This window comes from Opisthorchis viverrini (genome assembly GCF_000715545.1).
Source record: "Opisthorchis viverrini unplaced genomic scaffold opera_v5_435, whole genome shotgun sequence".
NCBI lineage: Eukaryota > Metazoa > Platyhelminthes > Trematoda > Opisthorchiida > Opisthorchiidae > Opisthorchis > Opisthorchis viverrini.
Window position 1 is genome coordinate 56,881 of NW_008752098.1, and position 18,220 is coordinate 75,100.

Here is an 18,220-nt window from a genome sequence, read left to right on the forward strand (position 1 = left end):
GGAAGACGAGTTCAATAGAAGATGGATGTTCAGTTTGTGTAAATAAGATGCATGTGAGAGAATTGCTTCCCTGTCCAATAATCTGCAACTGGTCAGTCTGCATTTTCTCATAAATAACTCCGCAACGAAAGCCTTCTTCCTTTCACCGGTAGCGTGTTGAATGAACCTTCTCTGGTAATAACGGTTACTAGACCATTATATGTCCAGTCAATAAAAATCTCCGAATGTATAGAGGAAAATGTTGGTAGCTCAGGTATCGTAGATGGTGGTCGTTGGCTTGTTCGCTGAGCTGGGCAATTTGATTGCAAACGTTTCATCACCAATCGAGGTGATGGTGGTTGTGCACAACCACTAACCCACCGCTACGCACTACTACGCTCCACAATAACGCACTGATGATGTCACCTCGATTGGTGATGAAACGTTTGCAATCAAATTGCCCAGCTCAGCGAACAAGCCAACGACCACCATCTACGATACCTGAGCTATGTGTTTGCTTTGATAAAGAGTCGTGAGCTCATTGGCAATCTTCTGAAGCTGTTGCTTCACAAGTGTGTTGAAAAGAACACTTAATTAAGAGGCAGTTATAATTCCGTCAACAAGGCTTAAGAATTTCCAAAGCAATGAACATAGATTGTTTTTAGTGTCACGGGTTTGAGAATTTCACTTGAGGTTTCGCTATGTTAGGGAAAGTAATCTATGCTAAAAAAAAACTATATTGCAATAGCAAATGCATAGAAACTACATTTGAAACTTACCAACATAATTCGTAGACGTATAGAGCAAACGGTAAATGTTAACTGATATGCATGTTTACTGGCAGCTACTATCAGGCAACTTCACCGGTTTTTCAGAATAAGGTAATCTATTCTAATCTATTCCAAATCCTAGGATCTTAAGCGCCTGGAAAATCGACTACATCGGTTCCGGCTGCGAGCAACACATATGAAACGAACTTCTCCCGGAGAAATCTTTCCAAATCTTCAGTACGTCAGCCACTTCACCCATATCTATCACTTTATAACAGTATATTTCTATATGGATACATGCAAGAAAATCTTTTGGAAAGTTTTAGCAGTGTGCAGTGTACAAAAAACTAGGGGTTTTTGGTCAATTCCATTACAACGTTGCACTTCTCTGGTTGTTTTGCTTTATTAAACTCAGCCCTCTTGAACACTTCCACTTCCACTGATGGTGGATATCACTTGAGAAATTTACACGACAGCATCGATCCTGTTCCACGGAGCAATAATCAAGTCATAAATCTCTGGCTAAATGGAGATATGGTATGCACCTGTGTCCATTTTCAAATATTAGGCTTCTCGTACCAGGTAATCGGTGTACGCGCGTTACACCATCATCTTGCAAAGACTAACATAAATTCTAAAAAACAGTCCCAAATAATTCTGACAGCCTTATTGGCTTATGCAAGCTCGAATTGAACTTGTGCATGTCAGTAGTAAAACGAAGTCAATAATTTGCCTTGAGCCGTCATCCATGTTAGTGCTCAGGAAGGTATTCTTATCCACTGAACTACAACTGGGGCCGTGAGTGTTTAAAATGAAGTCATATCAGAACATATGAAGGCAAATGAAAAAGCAACTTTCCGAGAACTTGTATGATTCACGGAAAGATACTCTGAAGGGTTGGTTACGAATCGAACAAGATTTTTATGCCAATTTTCGACAACTAATGATAATGGTCAATTAAGTTAAACCGAAAACTGAACTCAAATCAGCCCTAAGGATACAAGGGAGATAGAAGTGAGCGCAAAGTGCGAGCTTCGTGTAGGATAGATTCAACTGTGGTCACATTTTGTAACTGGATGGAGCACAAGAAAAAAAAACAATCGGATTGGAGGATATCGAAAACAGTTTTTGTGGTTTTCTGTGATCAGTCTCGACGATTTAACTGTTAATTGATGGTGTCAGTGGGTCGACCCACTGAGGGCGCTCACCTAGAGATAAATGTTGTGAACAGTCGCATTTACAGTACACGCTGTTGTTATAATTTGCACACCGTATATTTACATATTTCCTACTTCAATAGGTTCGAAACCGAATTCTTTCCATTTCAAACTAATTCAATACAAGAAAGTGGGTATAAAACTTGGCAACTGCAGCTGATTTCTTTTACATACTGAGCAAATTTTGGCAAAAATAGTTTCATCCCCAATGACGAAGAATAGAGCTTCATATGTTACATCGCAAACTAGCTCTGTGTTAAACTCAGAAGCAATTCATATCCACACATGCATGTAGAAGTTAAGACCGAAAGCAATCACATGATTATTTTGAAAGTCTACGAAATACTCTCCAGCTGCATTTCGAAACGTGTGGTTCAGTCGTCTGTGAACGTTTACACAAGACAAGTTCGTGCACAAGATCTGGCCATCGGCTAATGTACCCAAACAGTCGCACTCATAGTTGGTGAAAATATGTTTCAAATTCAAGAATACCCGAGATCATTGCTGCCTCATCAAACGACCGCTGCTATTCAGAACCATCATTAGAATATGTTCCACTATCTGTCATCTGACCACGTCTAACGGCATCATACACTTACACCATCCGAACCTGTCAGGAAAGTTCAATCGCCTCGGAAGCAAGCTACTTTTTCCTTCAGTTGTACAGATAACCATCAGCTTGGGTGCATCAACGATCCGATTGAGTTTGGAAGCAAACGCGAGCTACTGAGAAGAAAATATTCGCTGGAGACTAAAGATCAACTAAGACCGTGTAGAGCGATGCCATTTGCAGTGTCTAAAGTATTTGGTGCCGTGAATTTTTTAATGTTTCAAACTCCAGCGCAATGCTTCACTGTGATTGGGACACCTTCAGACTTTGGAATGAAACGAAGGTGAAAAATCAGCGGTTTCAACGTGGCGTAGTGCACGATGCTTTGCTTATAATCATTGGGTAGTAGTTTTTCTCCGAGCTCGCTATTAAGTCACGCATTCACGTTTTGCATCAGCCGAAAAATATCAACTCTGAACAGTTGGACGCAAGCAGCGACAAGCTTTTGGCCTATGTAGGAATATTTATAGTCCGATGACAAATATTCGAGAGTTGATTGGCAATATGTCCATTCTACATGCGAGTAAATCACTCGGCTGCTCAGTCATTCGTAGCAGAGCTGCTCACTCTTCAATTAGTCCTAAGAACCGGAAAAGCGGGTACACTCGGCCGTTTTAAAAACAGGGTTAACGATATGCAAGTATCAACCCTGGTGGTTTTGTGCGTTTCTGTCCGTCCTAGCGGTGAAATCTTACCAACCTTGTAAATTCTCAGCCGGACGTTTGCAGAATGGCAATGTGACACCGCATTATACACTTTGTGTTCGCAATATTCTTGGCAAAATGCCCCCCGAGACTTCTCCAGGTGAATAAATCCCTCACTGGAATAAAAATGTTACCGTAAACCCCATAAAAGGTCTGTGAAGTCTGGATTTTCAGCAACTTTATGAGTAGTACATTATGGAGATTACATGTATCGCGATATCTGTGAAGTTTGTTCTACAGAATGCTGCAATACGGACAGGCAAATGTTTGAGTAAAACGGATACTTTCATCGCTAATCATCCAAAGAAATTCAATCGAGAGTGGCTCTTTGTTTCCATACAACGGCAAAAATGTCCGACGATTTATGAGGAGAGAAGATATCAGCAACTTATGAGTAATATGTACCGTCATCTCTCACCCAACTATAGTACTCTGGATAAACAGAAAGAAGCGCAAAATGTCGCCGTACAAGACATGTTTTCGTGTTCGCAGTTTTTCCCGGCGATTCAGAGCACTGGCAACCTCACCCAGCAACTGTCATAGGCAGTAACTCGGTATTCACATACGTATCAGTAGGAGCAATAGGAGCAGGGCAATCATTTATGAATTCGCGTGATTTCCGTTCAGCTTATGTCGTTCATACGCACAAGCAAAACACAGCTCCAAAATCTGGCCCAAATTATCAACGAATAACTTCCCAGTAGACACCAATGCTCAAAGTTTCTTGATCTATTGATTGTCTAGCAGGCGTACCTCTCACAACAGTAAGGCTTCTCTTTGTTGGATGATAGCTGTTTGTCGTGAGTTTTCATACCCACCCTTGCAAAGTGCTTTCAGCAATCGCAATAAATTCCACATCCACTTCTCACAGTCCTTATACTGTCCCGATGGAATTACTCCCGTGAGTCTTCAACTATGCAGTCGAGTTTTTCTCTTGGTAGACCATAACAGCGGCATATAACCCAGTTTTCCCTGGAGCTCAGTCCGGGCATCACACATGCCGTGGGAGGGCTCACCTCTACTCCGCAAGCGTACTCTGGATGCATCTGCAATAACAAGTATGACAAGGCCAATGAGATCATATGTACACTCTTTACTTCCGGTTTTTTCAAAAGTGAGTTTGCATCATACTGATCAGTTAAGCGTAAATTCAATACGGACAGACATGGGCATTCATATCTATAATAAACTCCCTAAGTCCTCCGTAAATTTGATTACAACAACGTATATGAAAGTGTTATGGCAAGAACATTTGATGAAGAAGGTTCCGATATTAGATTTGGGATGATATTTGTATCCTACACATTAAGCTAAACTTTTCGGGAAGAAACATGTCTCTAGCTTGTATGTTTACTGCGCTTTATTGTATGTTTTTATCGGCCATCAACGACAAACAAATGAACTAACCTATCCTATTCAGTTAACTGTATCTATCAGAAACAAAACTTTTATAATCTAACTTTATAGCCCTGTGCAGAAACTGTCACGCAAACGTCCGACTCGTGTCTTCAAAAGAGAATTCCTAGGAAGTTCGACGAGGAGACCTGTGAGCGTCAACAAGCAATAGAAAGCCAAAGATGACCCATATTCCTATGCAGTCCAATGTTGAATAAGTTATTCCATTTGTACCATACTCTCATCTTTATAAAGGACTCAGTGAAACTGAAGGCGGACATTTGTTCATACTATGGACTCACTTTACGATTGGTGAACTTTATATCACACTTACTTATGCTTTTTGCTGGTCAGAATGACCAAGAGGCGGCCACCCAGTCAAAATGACACCATAAATTTGGAGTCTCTTTGGTCATCGAGGTCAACAAGCATTAATCCGCCAGTAACCGACAAAAAGTACCTCGTAAACTTGCTGGATATTTTGACCAGAGCATCCTTTCCGACGTAGTTTTTGACAAATATTTCATCTACGATCCTGGCTATTTTGCTCTATGGATAATTGCTTCCATCGTCACGGGCATTGACTAGCCTGGCAGCACACCTGCAAGACTTAGCCACATAAACTAAAACGTTTACTTTCATCCATTTGTTGCTTGTAGCACAGTAAGTGCTGGATTCGCCCTCTTACGTTTACAAAAATCGGTAATTGTGGTATCACTTGTGGGGCGAAATGCTGCTGAGGCGTAGATTGTGAGTAAGTGGTCAGCTGGTGGCAGATGTCTTCCTGAGCACAGTAATTTACTTGAAGATGTTTCGTCGCCATTAGAGGGGGCATCATTACTGCATGGTAGCGTGGGTATTCTTTTGATTCTTGATTGTGCCTATGTAGATTTTGTTCGGTATATTGCGCTTCCAACAGGACTGACCGCTTAAAAGTCATCTTATTTATTGTACGGTGGGCTCATGTACTATATGTGTAGTATAGTGGCTTGGCCTTCTTGCTTCCGATTGACAAGTGGATGGACCAGAAGTGGATATACTATAAACCGCAGTTTGGGGGCAGTAGCGTTATTGGCTAGGCAAAGAATTTTCAGCGGAATCGTATCAGCGTGCCTAACACCAAATCAAAGATGAAGTAAGCCATAACTTGAGGATTTATCAAGTTTCAGCTATAGATGTACCTCTCTATCTTCTGGCAATAAACCATATTTAAAGAAAGAACAAATTGTGGTGATCTTTAGCTCAGTAATACCAAAGGAAGTTACCTGATTGTGTGCTGTGAGGCAGTGACGCAATACAGATTGACTCAAGTTAAACATTCAGTCTTGAATGAGAAGTGCACGCGCTGGGACCGTGGAAAAAAGAACGATTGCCGCCTGCTGCGTGTATCGTAATAAAACAAGTTTATTAAAAAATAGAATTCACTATGTTCTGTTTATGTCACCCTGCATGCGCATCGAGGTTTCTAATGCTATATTTAAATAGATATTTGCGGCCTTTTACTACTGTTTTCACCCCAGCCAAATTCACCATTCCACAAGACGGATAGACGTTACCTAACTTCAACAGTCATTGTGAGTAATGATTTATTTTCCGGAAAGCAGGTTCATAGTTGAGAGATAGGACAAAAGCCTTGTCAACAGGGCGCTACAGCAAGTTAGTGACCGAAAAATTACAAATCCAATCCATACTCCACTGTGTCACATAGCACAAGCAGCGCTTATTTTTAATATACCAGCTACTTGATTTCCATCCTTGGTTCATGAGATTCCGGTTGTTAGCAAAGCTGATTTATAAATCCTACCGTAACTTGGAACCTCTGGTATGGAAACAAATTTTCCCTAGTGTACCCTTTGCAGTCCTGCAGCCTCAGCATTCTTGTTTTCACCAGTGCCCTAAGACACCAGCTCACTAAACTGTCCCTGAAATAAGTATGATTTGCTGCGCCAATACAGCTCGTTAAAATGGCAAAATGGTTTTTGTTGCAGAATTTTCTCAATGTGATAGCTAATGTCAGTTATATCAAGATGAATAATACGAATTGAAAATATGCACCTTGGAGCTTGAGGACTATCTACAAACAAGCTCAGACGTTCGCGACGAAAAGTGAGTCGCACAATGATATTTATTCAGTTTTGAATCAAAAAAATATTCATTTAGTCAACGCAAACTATTCTGGTTCTTCCTACTCGACTAGGAGTTATAGAGTCTGTCTACGTTTATTCAACTGACAGTCTATGAAAATCAAACGTGCTGTGATTGCGCTCAGCAGTTGATATTTGGGTTGATCGGTTAGTGAGATTTTTTCCGTATTTAACGATCTGCCCGCATTCACACAACAAAGAACGGTTGAAAGTGTCAACCAAACGTTTGTCGAAAAACTATCTGCCAGTTTATGGTAGGACAGACTAGCAGCCGTTTATTAGCTAAACACAAGGATGATTGCAGTTTTTCGAGACCTAAGAATGAGACCAAGAAGGTTGCAAACATATACTAGATTTAAGGAGCAGAGCTAAGTACAGGGGCATGTGTAAAATTATATGTTTGGCATGCCGTGACAAAGTCTTCAAGATTTATCTTTGCAGACATGAATTCATGGTTTTTGCTATTCCCTTGTAGTTAGCGCCATCAGAACCTAGTAACTCAATCCTAGAACTTGATCTTACAAGCCCCATAAGGGAATAATAGACATGAGGAAATCATTCTCTGGTGTTTTGAGGGAAACAGCAACGTGCAGAGGTGTGGTATATTGTGAAGTTATGTTGCTTTGTAACGATTCAATAAGTTTTTGCAGGAAAAAAAACAACCAGGAAATACTGAGCCAATACACTTTGCTTGTAACAACCATTTTCTATCTTAAGGACCTTTCTTTAATGGCTCGAAGAGTGCTGACAATGGTACTATAAGATATTAGGTCTCGAGTTCATCCAGTTTCCTGGAAACTAAACAGATTCGGTGAATATAGTATTTGAGGGAAACCCAAATCCATTGTGTGCCGGGTCAGAAATCTCCTCAGTTCATCCACCCCACGGAAAGGAGTTGTTAACTGCACATATGTATACATGTCTCAAGTCACGTGGATTTTTATTGGGTTTTTACCCGACCTCTTACATCCCTTATTTCATGCCATTTATCCGGCTATCAGATTGTGACCGGATCAACACCCACTGAGTTCTGAATGTGATCGCGCCCTGTTACTCTTCAACCCTGTATTATAAAACATAGGAATAATGAACAGATAAGAGAAGAAAACTGCTTCGAAGGCCGTCAAGAAGACCGCTATGGTTGAAGTGGCTGATGCAGAGACTTCTAACCTGACTGAAGGATTTCTGATGGCATTGTCATGTCCACCAGATTTCTGTATGTTCGTTCTCGCCAAGTTGCGTCTAAAAATCCAGGAGCACATTCAGTAACTAAATGTTGAGAGTGAGATGACATTATGCTCGTAAATTAACCTAAAAATCTGATGCATTCCTTGATTGGTCATTAGTGTCAGAATGCTGGAAAAGGTTATGCAAATAGAGTTAACAGCCACACGCTCAGACGTCCTTGGGCTCTCAGGTTATGTGTAATTCGACTGCGTTTTCAAGATCGATTGCTGCTGTAACTTTTACTGTCACTAAGCCATCGGTGGATAACTCAATTGGATTTAGTTAAATTAGGACTTGGAGGTCAAATAAAAATATGGCAGATTTTGATATGAAAACAATTTCACAGGTCGCGAATAATTACAAACCAGTTACTTTCTTGTGGTTAACCAAGGAGCCTCTCCCCAAAAGTCGTAATCGTACGGTAATTCGCGCGATACCTGAGAATCAATCTCTTTCCAGAAGGAGGAGCTACTGAATTGTTTCGAAACCCGAGCTCAGCGATCATTGACAAATTGGGTAGTATAAGAACTGAGACGAGAGCAAACAACTATAGAACAAGCATAAGCGGAACAACGAAAACGTTATTTCCTTGACAGTTCATGTGCTGGATAATAATGGGTAATACCGCTGTCATACGACTGACATATGACTGCCAAGTTATCGGGGTTAAACATATTTCAAATGTCAGGCTTGTCGTGTAAAGCCAGGAAATATAGACATAATAAATTTGATTCCACTGCTCATTAAAGCTTTAAGTTTTCGGTTACGTACAAGTAAGTATTTAACCTGATCACTATTTAGTGGATAAGGCCTCATGACCAACAGCATAAAAGCCATCTGACTAACTATACATCCACTGAGAAACTAATTATAAATAGTCCTCAACTCCATTAGCCGACAGCAACGGAAAAATATCGAACCGTTCAAGGCATGCAATAATGATTGTATATCTACAAAATTGAACAGTTTTACAGTTCAGCTCACATCTAGTCTGAGAGATGAAAATTCATTTGATGTCGGAGTCGTTTGAACGAAATTCCTCTTCTGTAAACGAATAAAGGTTGGATGATTTGTTAAAATGGCAGTTCAAGTGTTTTATTGAGCTTAGGTCTTGCTGACTTGCGTATCTTGTGATGTACATGAATATTGGACCATTTTCTGTCACGTTTATTCCCTTTGTTGGGTCTGAACTGATATATGTCACCTCGTCGCCCCACAGCAGGTTTTGGATTGACATTGACCTTCGCTGGTTGACGTTTAGATTGTGACCGTTGTCAATGTCACGCTCAATAATAATACGGTTTGTTTTTTTCACTTCATTGTATTCTAGTTCGTCTTGGCTTCTTGGACGAGATTTTATCGAGACCAACTGATTCTTAGGACTGGTGTTGAAATGTTTCATACTGCCCTGAACAATCTGGGCTTTTTCTCTTATGGGTGAGTCTTTATCCAGCATATCGAACGGTGGTGAAATCGTCAGAACTTCTTTATAACCTATCTGCTTGTTGCTCAAGGGGTGAGGTGATGGATGAGATATTCGGAGTCTGGAATCCCCTGGAGACGGTGACCTATGCTCTGGTTCGTGTAGTTCGTAGTAGCTGTACACGCCGGTCACCGTTTTCTCTTTATGAGTATTGCTCACATTAATGGCGTTCAAAGAACTTGACTTTTGTGGAACACACTGATCCATTGGTTTACGTGGCAAAAAGTCGGATGATGAGCTGCTTTCCAAGTAGGCACCGAGGGCTGGTGTGCCCGGAATGATCATGTGTGGATCACAACTCAGAAGATCATCGTGTGATCTCAGATCAGCGGCAGACTCAAAAGGATCTCCATCTAAGTACAACTCTGAGTTTGAAATGTACGACTTCCCGTATCCATTCGAGTATTTATGGTCAGCCAGGGCTAATCCACGAAGGATATTTTGCGGATCCGTAGAAGCTCGGTAAGTTAAATCACATATAACAGAAACGCATTCTGGAGCGCAACGAAACGCTTCGTATGCTCTTTTCCCGTTTTTCTCGCTGGTTGTGCACAGCATAAACACGGACGGATTAGATGGAAAAACAAAAAAATGTTTTATTTCTCTGTAGGTCAACTCTTTTCTGAATGGATGTGAGCCAATGGATCCACGTTTTTGAAACCGGATGCGGTCAATCAAACAATAGGCTTTGCATTTGGACTGTCGCTTTTTGTAATACTTTTCATACACACGATTGGCACCTGTTTGCGAAAATTCCTCGCTTGATTTGAGAAATACTTGCTTGATGGTCTCCATCTCACAGTGAAAAAACAAGAGCTGTTTGGTCTTCTTGTCAACGTTCTGACCACGTTCTGTTTGTATTACTGAAGACTTGTCGTCCTCTTTTCCGCGACGCTTGACAGTCATTCCAGTTCATACGAGTAAATCGGTTCAAAAGCCTGTCTGTTCTGCGCTACACGGATATCCCTGTGGTTGTTCTGCACTACCGTATCAAGGGATCACGTCGTCACTGGTCTTCAGCTCATTTCATTTCGAGGTTCACACAGCTGAGTGCATTCAACACAGTGCTTATGTTCTCCACGATTGTGCAATCGTTGTATGACTTATGTGCTGATCAGCGTAGCTCAGTCAGTCAATCGATTGGCTACACAATCAATACGGCGGTCTCCGTTTCCAATTCCAGAATTCACCATCAGTTGTCATTGTTCATCCACCCACCCGTTGCATCCACTACAGCTCTCGTTCTCTCACTATGCCAGTAGGTGGCTGGGTGATGTACACCCGGTATTGAATTTTTCGAAGGTCACGTGCAGCACATGTTGATCTACTAATATGGCTTTCCTTGCATTTTCCACCAGCTTGTCAATACAGAGTGCTGTTACTTGCTTGGTGCAATAGACGTGGAACTACTCATAAGTAGTTCAACTAGATAATTACATAACCTCAAACCACAGCTACCCTCCTTTATGTTTGTAAAAAAGTGAGAACAAGGGAGCAATAGCTGCGCCGGATTTCCTCTCTCCAAGGGATATTTGCCCGCATAAAATCTATGACATTAACACTTCAGTCGATAAATTTCTCATAGTATGATTCAATAAATGCGAAAATGTAGGCTGACATACAGACAACGCTAACTTAGAAAGTCATCGTGTGCGGTGATGCTAGTGGGTTATGGTGGCTTAGCTTATCGGCAAACCGTGAGTACCTAACCCCTCAATCGGTGTTCATAAAAGGTTGTTGTATTCACAATCCCTTCAAGAACTGCGGAATAAAAACGCTCAGCACACCGAGATCAGGGAAGGTAATAACATAGCGCCCATGCCTTAGCAATAATCGTTCGTGTGCCGTCGCATATACACTCATGTCGTTATATTAGCTGCGCAGCCGTCGGGTCATAACGTCTTAATGAATAGTGGTTGAAAGACCTTCAAAGATACTTTTTGACGGTTGCTTTTTTCAAACGGAGGTGATTGGAACGGAGACGAGGAACCCTATATTCATCGTGCCACGACTGACGGAAGGGCCTACTACAATAGATGGTGCACACAGGGAAAGGAGTGCGAATTCCAACCAAGAGAGGAATCAGCAAAAGCAACCCTTGCCACTGTTAAAAGGCAATCTTTCCCACCAAACTGTTTGAGCGCGATGAACCAGTAAATTATCAGTCATTGGTCTGTCGCACATAAGGAGGCAGAACTACATTACTTATTGAGGTGAACAGAAAGCATTTCATTAGTGATGATTCTATGACAAAATTTTACTTCGTCACACTACTGTTTTAGATGAGAATAAGGTAGAATAAGGTGAAAGATAAAAATTGCCTTTCTCTGATATTGATATATTTGTTTTGACTGGATTCCATAGCCATCGAAAACTTGGCCTTCTCCCCTTTCAGAATTGTGACGTTAACAACATAGCAGCAGTGAATGGTATGTTGGACTTTGAGTCTTGAACACGAAGCTTGTTGTTTAAAGACAGCAGATCCCCTTTAGCACAATCTAGTCGGGCTGAATGAAAAGCAAAACACAGCTTATCAACACTTCTCAGGCTGCCAACAAAGGTGAATGTGGGCTACGTACTTGGGTTACCCTAACATGCAACTAAGAAATAGTTAGTTGGTCTAACTGCCATAGTGAAAACCCTGATTCATGCAAACGAGTTGCAACCTCCGGGAAGAGTGGCTGTAAAACTTGCCAGAGGAATTTTATATGTCTTGATAACTGTGACCAAGTAACACACTTTTCCACCCACTAAACACAGTCTAGCAGATGGAAAAAGTACCAAAGGAATACAGAGGCAACGAAAAATATTTAGTCATAAAGTGCCGTTAGTTGACAAAAGACAGGTAGTCGCCAGGAAACTAGCCTCTTGTACAAAACAGACAAGGTTCACTAAACTAGGCATTTGCATGAAGACGAAAGAGGTGTGGACGACCAATGGGTGCTTCTAGGATGAGATTGGGTAATCACAATAAAAGTGTTCTAAAGCAGTGCATCTGCTGGTTCTGACCCTCACCATTTCCTTTGTCTCAGTCAAAAGAGAAGCAAAAGTCCTCATGCTGGAATGAAAGTCCCAATATGAGACTGTTTCCACTAGGTTCGAGATAGATAATGCAGTAAGACCGTGGTTAACCTATAGGAGCAAATCATCTGCGCACATCTGTGACATCTCGATCCAAAGCCTTTGTCTATCAAATCTACTATGCAAACTCAATGAATGTCTGCTGGTTTTTAAGGACAAGAGCATCATATTTCCGCCTTCTGAAGTAGAATCGCAACATCTAATTTGGACAGCCTCTCAATAGGTGTGAATATGAAGGTTTTCCAAAACCTTCATCTTTTATCATCTCACATCATGACTCAACAGTAAATACGGAAAGATCACAATGAATTGCTGAGATAGAGTGCTATACGGATTTGTACTACATTAGCAGCATGTTATCTAGAGACTCCATGCTTAATAGTGAATTTCGTGCATGAACAACGATGGCTAGCACAACATTCCGCCGGCTCAGAAAATACATATAAGGCAACAACCGCTTGCACACAGCTAAAGACGAGGTACTGAGTCGGTCAGTTGTGCTGTGCTCACGCTTGTGTGTTTTCGGACTTTCTCGGGTTCGGGTACGTAGTAAACTTTTTAAAAGTTTACACACAAAAGTGTCCTGAGATCAGTAGGCAGGCTAAAACCCAAACACCGTATTCTTCATGCACAGGCCATCTCGTTACTTAGATCACATGAAAAACGTAGCGTAATACCGCATGATGGGACAGTCTATCTACGGTCACCTAAAAAAGTGAATTCGACCTAAACATACCCAAGATTCTGACTCTGAGATGGTCATTAGTTTGTTTCATACGTTACAACGTTCAATTTAGGATAGCAAAGACGGAAGATTGGTTATTTACGTAATTGTGATAAGCTTGGTAGAGGGTAAGTATAAGTTTTGCAAAACATGTGCACCATTTAGTAGATACGCAATCTCCCCATTAAAACCAGGACTTTCGCATGCGCATGTTTGGGTACTATGGGCGCTCTGCGTGATCACTGTACTGAAGCCCTCTAATTTTTATCGTAAACAACTGGGCCTGATCTACAGGACAACCAGTAACTATCAGTATTCTGATATCTGGTTTTCCGATCTCGAAATCACCAACCGTGCGAGAAGTGGTCGCATCATAGATAGACAAATAAAGCGAAATTTATAAACACCGCCTGTCGTCATAATCCTATTACATTGAGGGTGCATGAAAGTAGGGATATTAACCGCAATCAATAGGATACCTGCAGGTTTTCCATTACTATCAAAAAGATGAGCCACATGGGATCTTCGGGAATATGTCTGGGCTACTATAAAATGTGACTTGGCTTATTACGTTTAAGAATGAAGGAATTGGCAGATGACGCCAGTATAAAGTGCCAAACAAGTGGTAGATGTTCATGCTCATTGTTCTGCCATCGTGTCTCAGGGAACAGCGCAATCAGGCCGAAAAATATTATCTTTTTCCCTAAAAGTGAGCTTCTCCGATCTTATGGTAAAACCCCAGTCATACTATTCTCAGTAGGAAATCACGAACTGAACACGACCCTCACTCGCTGTAGCTAAGGGAACACAAGCAAGTGCATTGGAGAAGCTTTCACCGAAGCATTTGATGCAACAAGGCCTCATATAAGATACTTGGTTGTAATTCCTGGTGTTTCCGTCACTTTCCGCAAACGCACAAGCCACACAAAAACGCGGATTAACACCTTTAATTAAACTTCCGTTTCGCTTGAATGGCCTGAAGGAGCGTCCACGAACTTTAAAAAGTATTGTAAACCAGAACTCATATATATATGTGAATTTAGATGAGAGAACTCCTTATCCCAAGCTCATTTTCTTGCGGGATTACGTAGTTAAGGTAGAATATATATGTGGGCCGATTGAGTACATTTTAACCTAACTCGGTTCGCTGTTACACTCGCCAGGACCTTGGCTTTTACCAAACTGAAGCGGTGAACTTCCCTGCAGGGATGTATGGGTATCGGGAACAGTTATTCGGGGATTTCTTGGCCTCTGGATGTTCGTTTACTTGCATAACGAGTTTTCCTTGACTGTCGTTTATGTTCTTGGACAATTTCCTCCTGTCCAGAAACTCTTCTTCACAAGATGGCATTTGCTTGGTGTACTGCCACGATTCCTTCTGACTGTAACAAGTTTACGAATAGGTCAGATGTTTTCTTGACGCATGGAAGGACTATCAGAATATCTGTTTATTCCACTTGTTGCGGTAGAATCATAATATTCTGAGTTATGTAGCTGATGTTATTGTGTGAACTCAAATATTTTCGTGGTAACTGAGTCCAAGATAAAACCAGGTAATAATGACTAAGGTACATTGGAAAGGCTGTATAGAAAGCTTGAAAACAGGAGTTAATATTTTCCTTACATGTCACGCAGCTCATTATGTTTCTGAAAACCCCCACAGCTGACTGCCGGGTTGGCCTAACTTGAGGCAGATCAGAGGCATAGTCCCTGGGTTTTCGTCGATCTCATGTTTTGATGTTAGTTCAAGTCTTTAGTAATAATAGTAATCGTTCGGCCTTGACAACTTTTCGGTGCCCAACTATCATGCAACCCAAATAGAACATGAGGGCTGGTATACTTCCAGGTTGCCCAAGCCTAGCCAGGGGAAGTCGAGAGGAGAGGTCGGGTTCGAACCACGGACCTTCCGGTCAGTATGTTTTCGATCTAAACAATGAACCATCAAGATGATGTACTTGTCTCTGATTCATTTGAATCTTCTATAAACCTCAACGTAATATGCAAAATAGTGTATTTTGTCAGAAATTAATATTTTTTACAGGGTGGAGCATGCACGAAGAGTAAGCATGGGGGATAAGTATTGGACGAGTCAAAGTGGAGCATGGTGGATGATAACACTTATTAAGAAGAGGAAATATTCAAGTTCTGCTCGTAAATTCCAACAAGGTAGAACAAACGCTGGCACTGCCATTACCTACTGGCCGTAAAATCATGTGTTCCGTCGTACTGTAACCACTTCTTGTGTCAAGCTGAGAAAGCTTCGCAATTTCTAAAGATATGGCACACATCCATGGTTCTAGTAGACCTCTTAATTGCCTATCCTTGGATGTTTACTAGCAAAGGATGGCCAACACACTATTTTGGTGCACACATTTGCACGCTCCATTAGCTGTATTTGCAGTTTGAACCCTTGACTGTTTGACGACGAGCGGCTGATCAGCATCGATGTGACGATGGTGAACTCCCATAGAAGCTGACCCCCTTATCCCTGATCAAGTAGCAGTTCAGAAAAGCAAAAAGTGTTATCTTCCCTTGTCCTGAATTTAATATTCAGCCTATCTGGCACTTTCCCCGAATGCATGAATTCTATAAGCAAATGTGTCATATGCGTAGCATCTGGAATACCCTGCCTATTATATTTCATCTTCTATCCTGGACACAGATATATCTACGGAAATGGGGTCAAGGGAACTATCCATTACAACTTGATCCGTTTGTTTGCGCAGAGGTGGCGTTAGGGAACAGCAATAGGGCTGGAATGACTGAATATCAAATCACTGGTTCCCTTTGAAGGATTAGATGAGAAGTAAAGCGAATGTTCGCCTGTTCATACGTGAAAATTCAGAAGCATCCAGCGTGCGCTGGTGCAGTAGCGGGAAGACGGTCGCATGTCACATGTGCAGAGCTCAAACCCCGGCTAGACCATTGGATGTGCACTACTGATACCGAAACTCGTGTTCAGTGCCTGCCCTCTTTGGTGTGAACTCACAAGAGTGATCGCACCAGGGCAGTAGGACGATGGTCAAAACGAGAGTCATGTGAGCATGTATTCTACAAAATCCCGCCACCGCGGTAATAACTTTTGCTGATGAGAGCCGTCTCTGGGTGAACTGTTACCAAAACGGGCTCAAGTAACGGGTTCACTTATATCCACTGTAATAAACTGAGGTAAGGCGTATTGGTAATAGTTTGAGTAGGCCGCAGTGGCATTTTAGCATATTCTTATCTTTGTTATCAGCCAGAGCGCAGTGGTTTTAATGACACGACAGACATGTCTGTACACTTTTCTGAAGTGAAGGATACTTTATCAGATTCTATACACTAATCTCTACCTTCATGGAGCTTTCTTTCCTGTTTCAGTGAAGACTAAATCTATTTCGGTACCCCACACCAGGTTTCACTTTATTAGCCTGACCATTCTTGTCCATCAGCGCAATACTGAATACTTTGTTTCAGGACAAGATGGCCAGCTCTTTATTCACACAAATTTACTAGGGTTCACCCGTGTGAGCACTTTGCAAACTAATCTGAGGAGCGAATTCTGAACAGTAGTGTCATGTAATTTTGTTAAATAATCGGGATTCCAAACAGCGCTGTTGCTTTATATTAATGATCTCTGCTGATTGCGGGGAATAAAAGAACTCTGTGTGATCCCGAAACGGTGCTGTCTTACCCACGGAAAAGGGATCGCCTACAACTTTGCCAGAGAGAGATGAATGATTTTAGTCCATCTGGTGATGACATACATGTATGATTTCGTGCTTTCCTCTGTAGCGCACAGGCGGCAATCCACAGTGTCAGCCAAAGTAAGGAAAGAAATTCATTCGCGAATTTTTGAAAAACAAATCAGTAAACTGCTTTCTAACTAGAATTTAAAACCTGCTTTTGATTATACAGCAGAAGAGTTGCATTCGACACAGATACTTCTACCCTGAAGTTGGTCCTCAAGAAGGCAATATCATCTCTTCACCGTTATGCCTCTTGAGATACACCAGATCATAAAGTGATTTCAACAGAATTGGATGCAGCCGTCTTCTTAGAAAATCAAAGCATTAAATGATGATAAAACGCGCTAAGCAAATGCTGGGAATAAACGACATTCTGCTAAGACTGCATGGGAAAATGTATTATCGTAACATATCTTTCCGCTGTCTACTCTTATTATGTTGAATATGAGGGCAAATTTAAAAAAAGTATCAGACCATGCGCGGATCACCGAAAAATTTGTAAACAAGGGGAGTTTAGGACAATGACTAGGGCTGGAAATCACTGTGCGGAACGCCCCTGGTTCGAACCAAGCCAACCGCTTCTATCTATGCTTGTGTAATCTGGCACCATGTCAGCTGTCATACTTCATCTGGGTGACATGGCAACTAGGCACCGAAATTATAAATGGGTATTGCCCTTCTGGTCCATGTTATGAACGTATTTTCAAATCACATTTTGGTTGTTTAAAAAACCAACTTAGCTTAGTGTGCATACTATTTGGTGGATATATACCAGATGTCACAGGAGAAAGATGATTTTGAAAGTTTAGGGTTAAATTAATCAGTTTGTCATTAATTCAGTTTGCAATTATGTTTTATTGGAAGGAGGACAGCCTATTCCCGAAAAGATTCCAGACGGAATAACCCAGATGGACTCAGTTTGCGCTGCTGTATTTTTATTGCTGTAGAGTTTCCATGCTTATTCAGACACACTGTCACAGGAATTTCGACTTCGGAATGCAAACCACGCACATTATTCGTCGTCCACAGCAGCCAATGACAGCAACTGACCAATAGGAAATCGAGGCTCTATACAAGCTCAGTATGATGCTGAGACATAGCCTGGTTTGTTAAGGTATTTCAAACATGTTGAGTGGAAAACCGGTAACCAAGTGACTC

The 18,220-nt window shown here is 41.4% G+C and overlaps 1 protein-coding gene across 1 annotated transcript; it reads right to left on the reverse strand.

Moving 5' to 3' along the window:
* Positions 1-9,052: 9,052 nt before the first annotated feature.
* T265_11031 (hypothetical protein) lies at positions 9,053-10,435 on the reverse strand (the record flags this gene model as incomplete). Its single annotated transcript, XM_009177574.1, has 1 exon — positions 9,053-10,435. One exon carries the CDS (start codon positions 10,433-10,435, stop codon positions 9,053-9,055), a length of 1,383 nt encoding a protein of 460 aa, XP_009175838.1.
* Between the last annotated feature and the right edge of the window lie 7,785 nt (positions 10,436-18,220).